We start from the raw sequence: 13569 nt of genomic DNA, 5'->3' as shown, positions 1-13569 counted from the left end.
GCACCAACAATTCTCCTGTCTCTGCCTCCTAAAGTGCAGGTTTTCCAGGCGTGTACAGGACTGTGCCTGGCTTGTTATGTGGGTGCTGGGATTGGAACTCAGGTCCTCATGATTGTGCAGTAACTATTTTACTGCTGAACCATATCCCTAGCCTGGGGGCATGGTTTTCAACCTTGTTCTACATCTTTCCCCAAAAGGTAACAGGAATCACTTCCTTTGGTTGTAAGGATAAATGATTAATACAGAAACACTGACAAGTTGCAAGTGTGAACAGTTTGGGAAATCGGTCATTTGTTACAGACTGAATGGGGCAGCCCTTCCTGTCTCTGTTTGGAGGCTGTGCTTGGGTTACAGCTATGCTCAGATATAATTCCCTCACCCTCGGGTGCTGGGTGGGTGGCAGCTGAGGTGCTTTGAGGCTCCAGGGTGGAGGGCTTCTGTTTTGCTTATCATTTTAGGTTATCCACATTTTTATTTGTGGTTGAGGGTATGAAAATTATCGGGAAGCAGCAGGCAATGAAATGTGGAATGATCTATTTTTTTAAAATTGAAATTACCTTCTTGAAAAAAAAAAGGACATGGTATTATCTGAGATAGAACTTTACACTGGTAATGCGATCTATAACTGTGAAAGCCTAGAAGCTGTCTAATTCTTCTGCCCGTGTGTCTGATTTGCAGATACGAAAATGAGCGTGAAAGTCAATTGGTGCTGAAAGAAATGCTGGACCGGCTTAACAAGGTGAGTGGAATACTGCCTTGTTGTAAGTAGCTTCCTTACAGCATCGGACTGAATGGTAGGAGCAACTGTTTCCCATAACCCCCTTTCCACTATTTTAGGATTTGTCTGTTTCTTGTCATTTCTTCCTTGACTTGTTAATTTCTTTTTTTTTATTGTGCTATATATTTTCCCTCCACTCCCCAACTTCTTAATTTCAGCTGAATCTTTGTGACTGAGCTAATGGACAAGTGCACCTTATGATGCATGGTATGTGATCTCATAAGAGAAATGTCGACCACAAAGCTGATGTGTTATGCTAGGTGTTTTAATCTGCTTTCCATTAATGTAACAAAATACTTGAGGATGGGTAATTTGTAAATAAACAAGAGTTTCTAATCTCACAGTTTGGAAGTTGCAAGTACAAACCCATGCACTAGATCCTGGTTCTGGTGAAGGGGCTGATGGCTTGGTTCGCTGAGGGTAAAAGGCATCAGTGTTGGAGCATGGGAGGTGAACTTGCATGGTAAGATAGGAAGCCATAGCTGGGGTAGAGGATGTAAGGCCCTCCCTCTATTCCCCCCTTGAATGTCCTGTTACTTCTTAACACCTCTGCACTGGGGATCAAGCTCTCAACACATGGGCCATAGTTCTAGGCTCTCACAATATGCCAGCATTACAATGCTCCTGCTGATATACTGATCACAAACTACAATGTGTATTGTGTAAATCGATACCTCTGTTCTGTGGCTAGTCAGTAGTCATGAGGTTGCTGTTCTGAAGCAAAGGGCTCAGGGAAGAGAGAAAGAACCCCCCCTCTCTGTTCAAGCATGAGGAATGGGGGAGGGGTGCCAGGGATTCTGGAACATTCTAGCTCTTTCTAGTGGGAATAGTTTCCTTTTTTCTTATTGTCAAAAGGGTTGGACAGACACAGACATGGCTAATAGCTACAAGAACCATCTTTTCTGATCATGCCAGAGCTCACCTGTTGGGGTAGAAAGAGTCATGGAGATGATTTAATTGAAGGATACTGTTGAGGACACATAGGCTTCCAGCCCCCAATGCCCCCATGCTTAGAGCCTCATTCTGCTTGCTGATGAGACACCAAACTCGTCTTGTCTGTTTTGTCAACTCGACACAGGTTAGTTGAGAGATTACCTCCCACCAGGTTGCCTGTAGGCAAGTCTGTAGGGCATTTTCTTCATTAATGATTGGTGTGAGCCCCCCTGGGCTGGTGGTGGTCCTGGGTGGTATAGGAAAGCAGGCTGAACAAGCCATAAGGAGCAAACCAGTGAGCAGCACTCCTCCATGATCTCTGCTTCAGTTCTGGCCCTCAAGTTTAGGCTTTGAGTTCTTGCCCTGACTTTTATTCAGTGGCAGAGAGAGAGAGAGAGAGAGAGAGAGAGAGAGAGAGAGAGAGAGAGAGAGAGAGAGAGAGATATCAGAGGGCTGTAAGCGGAAATAGATCCTTTCCTTTCCAACTTGGTTTTGCTCATGGTGCTACGACAGCAACAGAAAGCCTAATTTAGACAAAGCTCTTCCCCCCTGAGCTCAGATTGGCCTTACAATTCTCTCTGTATGACTGGCAGCCACTTCAGACAGTAGGGGTTACTCAGGGTATTTGCCACTTCCTAGTTTTGCCTAACCTCTGTTGTCAAAGTGGCATTAAAATACCAGAACTAAAAATTGGAGAAGCCTAATTTTGCCTTTATTAATATTACCTGCACCTGGTGCCCATTCTTCGTGTGAGCAGCTTATGTGTTGTTCAACAATGACCCTGGGAGAGGGGCACCATTGATAACTAGTGGGCAGGCCAGCAGTTAGCATTTGGGACTGTCTCAGGCCAAAGAGAGGGTATTTGAACATGCTAGACATAACAGAAAGATGGCGGCAAAGATAGGCTTCAGCAGAGCTCCAAGGACACGGGCTCTAGGTTGATGGTAAAGGGGGTGTGGGGTAGGGGAACGGTGACTCCAAGCCTATCGTAGGAGAGCTGGGAGTTTCTTTTATGAGCACCAGGTGTTCTGTTCACACTTTTAACTCATCCCATTTTTGGCTGTGGGTATAGTTCAAAGCTGCAGGAGGAGGACCCACTGCCTTCTTCACCGGCCAAGGCTTTCAAGGACATAGATTCCTAGCATCCTTCATCTCGGTGGCAATTTAGGCTCTCTAGAATTTCCCTCTCAGCCCCACCATAGTGACGTCCTGCTCTTTACCCTTGATGGACATTGACAAAGGCTTTAAAAACTTTTGTCATCTCTCTCTTATTACAAAAGCAATTCGCATTTTCAACAGAAAAATAAGGCAACAGAGAAAGTGAACACCAAGGAAAAGATGTCCCACTATTTCCCCAACTCAGAGAAAACAGCTCTAGGACTTTAATGTATATCGTGACTTAGAGCGTGGGTATTTGAACTGTCAGCCCCACAAGAATAACTCTCATGATATTGCCACCAAGAGTGTAGGTGAGGGCTAGCACAGGGAGTTGATGTGGTCGAGCCCTGGGCCCGGGTAAGACCCTCCTACCCACAAGTGCGCTACGCTGTCCAGAAGAGGAGAGCTGCCTGTTAGTAGAATCATAACACACTGCTGAGTATGGGTGAGACCTGGGGTGAATCACTTACCTTTCTGAGCTTCAACTTCCTTCTCTGTGGGGATAATTATCATTCAGTGGAGTGAGAGAACGTCTCCACGCCCACTGAGCATGAAATGACTTAGCAATATACGCGATTCGCCTGTCAAATGGCAGTGCACAGTCTTTGTCTGTGGGAGGGCAGAACATTTGATATGACAGGTGCCAGCTTCGCTTCCCCGCACTGTGAAGTGTATAAGCTAATGGAATAGCAGATGACTTTAACTCGTTCATGGAGGAGTAAATTTTTCATAGTTGCGAATTATGTATATTCTTAGATTTCTTTTATTTTGTGTGCATGGGTGTTTTGTTCTCATGTGTTTCTGTGTGTGGCCTGGTGTTTGCAGAGGTTAGAAGAGGGAGTTGGACCCCCTAGAAATGGAGTTATCAATGGTTATGACCTTGCCTTGTGGGTGCTGAGACTTGAACCCAGGTCCTCTGTAAGAGCAACAAGTGTTCTTAACTGCTAAGCTCTCTCTCCAGCCCCAGTTAGAAATACTTTTAAAAAAGGTTTTATATTTATATGTGTGTGTGTGTGTGTGTGTGACTGTGTGAGAACATGCTGAGTGTATGTGCCTTCTTCATAAGTCAGAAAAGGGCATCAGATCCCCCTGGAGATGGAGTTCTAGGTGGCTGTGAGCCACCAGACATGGGTGCTGGAAGTGAAGCTGGGTCCTCTGGAAGAGTAGCAGGTGCTCTCAGCTGCTTAGCCATCTATCTCTCCAGCCCCCCCGAATCATGGATTTTTATGATTGCCCTTTTATTTATAGCATATTACATAAAAAGTTCACTTCAACATTTCAAATAAACCTAAGGAAAATATGAATTCATCTAAAGAAAACCCAGAGCAAATAGTAATAGTTCTTGGGTTTAGTGAAGTCGTGTAAATACTGGATTGGGAAGGTTCTTGAATCAGTTTGTGGGAGCCCCAGATCAGCCTCTGGTTACGGACGGGGCAGATTTCACTCCTAGAGAGAAACCAGTCCAGGGTCTTCTTTCTCCAGTGAAGGAACTTACCCATGAGCGAATGGAGCCCCAGAGCTCCTTCCCACATGCATGGCAGGCATAGATGAAAGTGTTTGCAGTTACTCCCTGTTTCCTAAGGGCAATCAGAGAAGCCGAGTCCCTCAGAAGCCAGACCCAAAGTCAAGTACTGGAGGTTAAAGATGCCTCTAGGTCTAGATAGTGGATCCTTGTCCTGGGTCACTTCACCTGTTACCAGATATGCAGGCTACATAGAAGACTTCCTGTGCTTCGCTGTGGGAACATGACTCACTCATCCCAGAAGCGCAAGGTGTGCACACCCCAGGAAATGAATCCTAGTCATCCAAGATCAGCAGTGAGTGGATACGTTCCTTAGTTGATTCCCCTTAGCACAGAGAGTTTCACAAGTACCCAGGGTTTCCAGAAGAATCAAGCCTTGATCACAATGGTGACCTATCTGCCTGTCTACCCTTGTGGGCTGTGGACATCATCAGCCGAGAAAGAGGAGGCTGGAAGAGTGGAGTCTCATCCTGATGATGCTCGGAAAAGTGATTCAGTTTTCCCTTTACATCTATCTATCTATCTATCTATCTATCTATCTATCTATCTGTCTGTCTGTCTGTCTGTCTGTCTGTCTGTCTGTCTGTCTGTCTCTGTGTGTGTGTGTGTGTGTGTGTGTGTATGTTGACATGTGCCATTGCATGTAGTCAGAGAACAACTCGCAGGGGTGGGTTCTCCCCTTCTACCATGTGGTGCATGGGGATTGAACTCATGTCATCAGCCTTGACAGCAGGTATCTTAACCTGCTCAGCCTTCCTGCCAGCCTTGGACCAGTGATTTTGCTAAACAAGTCTGGAGATGTTTGCTTAGTCAAATCAACTTTTGACTCTCCACATAGTCTCAGAGCCAACTCCAGTAGTGTCACTTGCAGGAAGGAGTCACCCTTCGGTGTGGCCATGGGAAGACACGGATACAGTCTTTGGCTCTTTGTTCACGTACCTGCCATATAGTCACGCTGCTCATGCAATGAGACTTCTAGAACAGAACACTTTTGGTTCTCAACAGTACACATGCCAAAGCAAGCTGCTCTTTGTTACCCCCTTTGAAGGAAAATAAAACCTTCAACAGAATGCCTAAACAGTACGGCCAGAGTTGGTGATATTCTCAGCCTTTAGATGGAGCAAGAACCACAGACGACTTTTAAGTACATGTTCAAGTCTGTGCAGTCTCTATAACTCATGGCCACATATATGTACTTGGAAGATTACTGGCTGCCAATAATTCCTGAGTTTGCTTATCAGCTGAGACGGCTCTAAGCCGTGAACTTTAAAGGAAAGAGATTCTCTTTCCTCTCTCTTTAAAATAATTTAGATCGATGTAGCATCTAGGTACATGTGTTTACTTAAAGGCAATGAAAACCTTCAAAGGTTGGCCCACGAGCATGTAATTCATGTGCCTCTAAAGTCCCCTGTGGGAAAGAGCAGGAGGCTCTGGGGCCCAGGGCAGAAAAGATGGGAACATGAAGCAATCACCTTCAGGGTTACCAGCTTCTACATGACCAAGAATTACTCACTCCAGAGAAGAGGAGAGAAGGGGTCCTGGAAGGGAAGCCTTTAGCAGGAGGCTGGAGTGTGGAGAGGCTGGCAGGAAAGGAACATGGAGGAAGGGCATCCAGAGAGCAGAGGGAGAGAGCGGAGAATGAGGCCAAGGAAAACGGAGTCTCAGCTCTCCCAGAGCCTCCTCTAGGCAGATGCAGAGAGCAACTTGCAACATTTTTGAAAAGGTTTTTTGAGATCCAGGGTTGAAGGAAATGTGTTTTTAAATTAACTCCTACTTTGCCAGTGGTGTTAATGAACTTGGGATCTCTGTTCTTTAACAGCCGAGTGTTGATGGAAGCCTAGAATTCCTGTGAAAGAGTTGTCAAGGATGATTGTCCTTGAACTTCAATTATCTCTCTGGTTCCTTTCTCAAAAAAGGCTGTAAAGTCTCGGATGCAGTGAGTAGAAAAGTGTTTTCATAGCATATGCAAAATCCTGACTTCCATTCCCAGCACAGTGGGGTCGGGGCTGTAAATATCCTGGACCATGTGGACTTCACTGCGTGTCCCCCGCACCTGGAAGGGGTGTTGGAATCCTCGAGTGCGTTTGCATTTCTAGCTAGCTCTCAGGTACTGTGATCTGTTTTGTGAGCCAGCTACTCTATTTCGAGCTCACACAAAGTCAGGGTGGGGTTGTTTTCTCAAATTAGACAGTTGACACAGGCAGTTGATTCTAAAAGATCTAGATGCTTCTGTTGCTGCGGCATTTGGAAATTCAGCTGACAGCATCTCAGGCATAATGAAAACACAAGCGTCTACACATTTCTGCACTCTGGCACAAATAAAGGAACGTGCTTCCGAAACAAATTCTCATCATATCAGCAACTGCACAGTCCCAAAGCACCCGCTTACCCCTGGGATTTTTGGGGCAGTTTATTACACGATTGTCTTCCAAGCAAGACATGTGCTTACAGAGCATCTGATTAACTCCTATTTTAAAGACAAGTATTTGCATTTTATTATCGCATAGGTGGCTTTGCAATATTTCTCTGTAGGAGCTAGTGCCGGTCCTGCATGATCCCCAGGGGGAGATGTGGAAGGATGGTAGGTGTCTGGCAGGATAGGCTCTCTGCTTGGCATCCCAGAAAATCCCATGGCAGGTTCCAGTCTTGTTATCATCTGTAAGTTTCCAGTACCATTGGAGGGACCCACTGATCAGCCTGGTCCAAGTGCTCTTGCAAAGGAAGACTTTAGACTTTGAACTGCCCTTGCCGGACCCCTAAGTTCTGTGGATTTGGTTGAAGTGTCACTAAGGGAATAGAGCTGCTGGACATATGGGCTGTCTATGGCTTTTTATGATCTGCAGGAAGATTATCCTTAGCACATATAAGGTCCATCTCCATCTCCATCCAAGGGGGCAAAAACAAATAAGCATCTTTGTTTTGATCTTATACAGTGGCTGGCTTCTGTGATATACTTTATGTGAAGGATGGTACCAGTGGCTTTAAGAAATTGTGAGCAGTGCTTTCCAAGGGCTCGTCCGTCTGTAAGATCTCTCTTAGCAAAAACAAGAAGTATCTATAGACATTGTCAAATGTCCCCTTTGAGTGCAAAATCACCCCGTAATGAGAACTGTTGCTCTCAACTAGGCCCAGTGACTAGCTTAGTGTTTGTTTAGGATGCAGCATCTAGGGCTGGCAAGATGGCACAAGGAGGCAAAAGCACTTGCTGTGTGTGACTGATGACCTAAGTGGGACCCCAAAAACCCATGGTGAAAGGAGAGAATCAACTCCTGAAAGTTGTCTTCTGACCGCCACAAATGCAAGCTGGTGTACTTGTACACACCTCAAGCCTGAACACACACACACACACACACACACACACACACACACACACACACGTAGGGGCCGTGGTGTGTGTGTGGGAGAATATGCAGTATTCTAGACCCACTGAACAAGACTCTGTTTTAGTAAGTCCCTATGCAGTCCCCGTGTTCGCACGCTGGTTCCTGGTACACCTAAGTGTGACCCTGGTGTGACTCTTTTTGTTGCAGAAAGCTGATGAAGCCTTATTGCGTAACCTGCACCTGCAGCTGGAAGCACAGTTTCTTCAGGCAGACATCAGTGTGGCCAAGGACAGGTACAAAAAGGTAACCAGCACATATGGGAAGGAAACCCTCTCTTCTAGAAAACCCAGTTTGGGTTTGGTTGGACAGAAGATTGCTGGAGTGAGCCACCTGGGATTATATTCCCCTAAACTAGCACAAGTCAGCCACTGGACAACACTTACCCAGCCTGAGGTGTATAGAGAGTGTGCTGGGGATTGCGATAGCAGGTCTTAGTGTCCTTACTGCACACTGCAATCTACAAAATTATCTAGACAGCTGCATCTCTGCCAAGCAGTCAACTGTTTCAACTCAGAAAAATGCAAAAAGGAAGAGTGCTTTCATTTTAAGGTATTGTTTGATAACTCTTAGCTGTGCCTTCAAGGCAGCCAGTTGACACCTTTATTTAGGAGCCTTGACACGCTGGAAGATCAAATCCTAGCAGTGGGGAATCGGGAGTGAGCAGTCTGGCCTCGCTAGGCTGCTCACTGTGTTTCAGAATGCAGTGGCATCCGGGTGTCACTGTGTGGGCTAACCATGGGTGAATAAAAAAGGAACGCCCATGCTCTCTGGGCGCTGGTCTCCCTCTGTAACCCGAATCTTAGGTCTGTTGAGCCTTGACTTACCAGGAGAAACCTGGATGGAGATAGGAAGGGGCTGGTGAGGCCAGAATTCATCGTTTCCTTCAATTTTCCTTGTTATTTTGAAGAAAAGAAGTAGCAAAACCCAGGAAATGAACCTGCGTAGATTTAGCTACAAGTTGCTATGGCTGTGAGGACCCTTCTTCTAGGGTGAATGGGGAATTTTTTAATTGGCCTTAGGATTCTTACCTGGTCTCACCCCAGGCTGGAATTTCTTGAAGACGCTTTCCTTCTGTGGGGTTCATTTTTTTTTAAGAGTCCTCATTTCATTAATACAGTATCTGTACCTCTTTGCCAAGGACCTTACTGTAGCAGGTGGAAGCTGCTCTGTCTCATAGGAAATACGGGAGGATTTCCATACGCCTGGAGCAGCCACATCCAGTGGCCGATGGGATGTATGATGTAAACTCCCTGGGCTCCTCTTGTCTGGGTAGCAGGACTTGGAAGAGCTCCTCGGCAGCATGAGCTCCGTGCCCATAGAAATGCAACAGATGGCATGCCCTGCTCGGCCAGTGTTCTTCCCTGGTCACTTCCCTGTCCTGTTAGCCACATGGCCCTGTTTCATTGCCCAGTTCAGCGCTCCACACCCAGGTCCTTCTCTGGAGAACCACTTGTAGGACCCAGCAAGCCTTGTGTTCACTCTCTCCGTCCTACTGTGTGTGCTTTGCACCCTGCACTGAAGAACTCTCTCTGGCATCCTTCCAGCCTCTCTCCAGGCCCTTGCCAGCTTCCTCCTCCACACCTTGCAGCTTCCTTGTATTTATCTTTCTTGTGCCTATCCCGAGAGCAATGCCTGGGGGCAGTCCCAAAGCAGTCCAAAGTACCCTGAAAGCATTTAGAACAATAAATAGGGTGGGACGCTCCCATTCACTATCTGTTGGACCCCAGCCTGGTTTGGAGGGACTCAGGTCAGCCCCTGTGGGCAGAGCTTGAGATGGTGATGTATGTACCCCAGTTATGTGAGTGGAGGGCTATGGGGATAGAGGGAGAGAGGGGAACATTGGTCTCGCTTGGCGTTCCGAGGTTGGTCTTTTTCAGTCATGGGCTAGGGTCCATGGTGCTTTTCGGACAAGTTGACTGGTGGTTGGTCAGGGCTGTTTTCTGTAGAGGGGCTGTGTTATCAGTCATTGCTCATATCTGGGAAAGGTGCATTGGCCGGTACAGGTCACCAGGCCCCCCTGCAGATAGTTGGCCCTGTCTCATAAAAGGACTCCCATTCTAGGAGACATCAAAAGCTTGCCTGAGAACATGCACAGCCAGTAAGCCATTTAGTCTCAGCATGGCTGGCTAAACCTGCCCCTTCACTGAAACACCGTTCTGTGCTGTCAGAGTCCTTTGCAGCTTCCAGGACTTGTCTGATCCCCTTTCCTCTCATTCGCTTGCCATCCAGGTCTCTGTGAAGCCAGAGGCAGTGTGGGAAGGTAGCCGAAAGGACGTGGCAAAATAAGCCAAGCCTCGGTTTACTCTTCTGCCCGGTTGCTCTCCTGACGAGGTGGGATGCCCACTCCACGGTGCCCTCCCTGCAGCACAGCTGACCCTTCCGTCATTCCCAGTGTGCTCACAGCTGTGGGAGGACGCATGGAGGCACTAGTTTCTGGGCTCCCTCAGGACGGGAGGGACGCATCAGGCAGTACCACTTGTAATGAAAGTTCTTTCCCTCCGTGACAGAATCTTCTGGAAATTCAGACCTACATCAGCATCCTGCAGCAGATTGTTCAGGCCGCTCCTCAAGTGTGCCCGGCTACTGGTGGGACGAGGGAGGTAAGCATTGGAGCCATGGCTGCAGGAAAAGCAGTCCAGGCCTGGGGGAGGCCATACTCTGAGTCTTGTGGACCCAGTTGACCTTCTCAGAGGTTCAGGAACAAGCACTGGGTCAGTAAGTTAACCCCTACCTACTTCTGAGTGATGTTCAGGTTTGAGGTTTAGTCTTTTGTTTTTTGTTCTGACCGTAAATGCTGGTAGACTGTAAGGGACATAAGCTATCTATGCCCCTTAACATTGCCTTAGGTATCTTCTCCTAGGAAGTGTGAGCTGTTCTCTCTTACATACTTTAAAAGTGACTGCCAAGATGCTATTCAAAATGGTGTGCCGTATTAGTCTCTTTTCTGTTGCCAACAATGCAATAATAGACTGGGGAAGCTAGGAATAAAAGAGGATTGGGGTTTTCGTCTAGTTACAGTGTTTTTGCTGGTAGTGTCCAGAGATAGTGTAGAACACAACAAAGCAACGAGTCCTGTGTGTATGTGTGTGTGTGTCCTTTGATTTCTCTCTTCCCATAAAGCTAGCAGGATTCATCGAGGGAACTGGACCCTGATAACCTTATCCAACCCTAATTACTTTCTAATGATCCCTTCATAGTCTTGACTAAGCACCCCTATTTTTCTTTTGAGCTAGTCTTCCTCTGTAATCCCAGCTGGCCTGGTGCTTGCAATCTTCTTGCCTCGGCCTCCTGAACGCTGAGATTATGGGCATGTGTTCCCGTCTTCTCAGTGCGTTCCAAAAGGGATTAAAATCCAATATGAATTCTCAGAGGGCAAAGACCGTATTTCTGTTGAGTCAGGCCATTTGCGCACTCCCTGTAGTTACGAATGAGTTCCTGTTTTGAATTCCTGCCGGTGCTAGCTATCTCAATCTTCGCTTTGGTTCTTGTTTTATTTCTCTCCTAGGTATGTAGTGAGTCTGGTTGTGGGTTGGCTTTGCACCGCCCCCACCAGTGACTACTGATGTTGAGCATCATTGTATGTGTTAATTTACTATTCATGGATCTTCCTTGTTGAGATATCTGTTCACCTCTTTTGCTCATTCCTAAAGCAGGGAGGTGCAAAAGCCTGTTTGTGCTGCCATAGTACAATGCCACAGACCGAATTATATATAAAGTACAGAAATTAGTTTCTCACAATCTGGAGTTTGGGAAATCTAAGATCAAAGCACCAGCTTCTGGTTAGGGGCTATCTTGGGCTCCCTTAGTTGGTGGTAGGTGGAAAGGGGAAGAAGAGGCGAGTTCCTAGTCCTCACTGTCAGAAGAACAGAAGAGGGAGAAGCCACTCCTACAAGCTTGTTGCTAGAGGCTCAAGTCCATTCCTGAGGACAGAGAATCTTCAACTAGACTCCCCGCTCTAAACTCTGCTTTGTTGGGGATTCCTTTGGGGGGGGGGCATACAAACTGTAGTAGGCTGTTTGTTTTCTTATTCTTTTTTAGCAGTTTGGCCATACAATTGGAACTTCAGGACACTTAAGGAATACGTTGGCAAGGGCCAGCTCTGTCCACGATTGTGTGAGCCTATGGCACGTGTGAGATGTGACATCCTGATCTAGTCCCAAACTCCCATGTCCTTTTATAGTTAGTCCTCCAGCTGCTTGACAGGATACTGGGCATTTTTTACATGTAAGCATAGATAAAGTGATGCAGTTAACATTGAAATGTGGGCTGGATGTGCGGCTCAGTAGATGAGGGTGTGCTTTAAATGTTCAAGGCCTGGGTTTGGTCCTTGGCATCAAATATAATGAAAGAAATAAAATGCCTTCATGTTCTTTCCTCGGTGGTTAGGGTAGGCAGGCCAAAGTTTGGTTGGAGTGATGGATCAGATTCTGACAGGGATTTTTGTTGTCTGTTTCAAGAATGACCTAAGACAGTGACTCTCAGCCCCGGTGCCTATGCAGTTTCCTAGAAGAGTGCTCAAGCCATGCCCCGCACCAATGACTGGACTCCTCAGAGCGGAGCTGTGCTCTTCGGGCATGCAGAGGGCAGACAGACTATAGAACAGAGAGATAGGCTTGCCATATGCTTTAACTTAATTAAAAAACCAAACAAACTGAAAGCCTCAAGGCTGAAAGATCCCCCCACCCCAATGCCTTTGATAACAGCTGTTGCTCTCAGGAACTTACAACTTCCCTGGTTACCTGCATAGGGTTTGCTCAAGACTGTGCTGGTCAATGTAGGCACGGATGGGGTGGAGCTCCTGAGGTCTAATCTTTCCCTAAGAGCTGTTGACTGTTGATGGCAGTGGATGGGGTACTTATTGTCACCAGCATTGTTCACGTATACACAGGAAAGACAGAGAGGCACAGATTCAGAAAGTATTCTGTTCTTTGTGAATCCTGACTTAGGAGTTCTGCATACTGGCTAGTTAGGTAGACACTGGTTAGTTAGGTAGACACTGGTTAGTTAGGTAGACACTGCCTTCTATACATGGCTTACACTTAGTGTAGACTCGGCTTTGAGTTGATGGGTTCTGAGGGAGTGCAGTGGCCTCTGTGCTGAAGGCAGGGTTCCTAAACAATCAGCCTTTGTGAATCACTGGTATTTCTGAGCAAGTGGAGAGGCAAGTCAGGACAGACTGTGAACAGATTGGAAGAGGACTTCCTTCCAGACGTCCAGATCATCCGTAGGCCTGTGCAGTGGTCTACTCAGAGTCCTACTTCCCTTTCACCTTGTGGGGCCGGATGACTCCTGCATAGCTCGTGGCTCAGAGCACAAAATGGTTTTCATCTTCATAGGCACAGAACCCGGAGCCAAATGAGCATCTGCACACCACAGTTTTATTTTCACAAAAGGGAAAACAAAGGCTTTGAAAGTCAAATGTCTGTCTGACTAGTCAGTCCGGGGCACTAAGAGCTCTATGTCTGTGTCTCCCCATCTTGGTTGTCTGAACTTTACTCTTTAGTAGTTCACAGTTCAGACAGTGGCCACTGTGGGCCTGTTTGACTCAGCTTGTTGTCACAGGAACCCTTAGTTTATTGCTCCCAGCTCTGGAGGCTGGAACTCCAAGATCAAGTTGCCAACAGAGTTGGCACCTGCCGCAGGCTCACCCTCATTGTGTGCCCACATGGTGGTGGCTGGGAGGGTGAACCTCCTGTTAACTCTTTCTTTTCTCATAAATATGAGCTCCTAATGGAGCCCCACATTATGACCTCATCTGACCCTAGTCACCTTCCAAAGGTTCCCACTCACCAATA

At 46.9% G+C, this 13569-nt stretch overlaps 1 protein-coding gene across 3 annotated transcripts in view; it reads left to right on the top strand.

The window, feature by feature from the left end:
• The window catches only part of Bfsp1 (beaded filament structural protein 1), an 82874-nt gene that overhangs the window by 56908 nt on the left and 12397 nt on the right, over nt 1-13569 (top strand). For all 3 annotated transcript variants that reach the window (XM_050159594.1, XM_050159593.1, XM_050159592.1), the window contains 3 exons: nt 679-739; nt 7922-8017; nt 10282-10374. In XM_050159594.1, coding sequence (XP_050015551.1) covers nt 719-739; nt 7922-8017; nt 10282-10374 — 210 coding nt within the window. In that variant the 5' untranslated portion in view covers nt 679-718. The remainder of the gene's footprint in view (nt 1-678; nt 740-7921; nt 8018-10281; nt 10375-13569) is intronic.

Source organism: Alexandromys fortis, unplaced genomic scaffold, assembly GCF_014885135.2.
Source record: "Alexandromys fortis isolate MF-2015 unplaced genomic scaffold, M_Fortis_MF-2015_v1.1 scaffold_115, whole genome shotgun sequence".
Taxonomy (NCBI): domain Eukaryota; kingdom Metazoa; phylum Chordata; class Mammalia; order Rodentia; family Cricetidae; genus Alexandromys; species Alexandromys fortis.
Note: the sequence above shows the minus strand (reverse complement) of the source record. Positions and strands in the feature narration are given on the sequence as shown.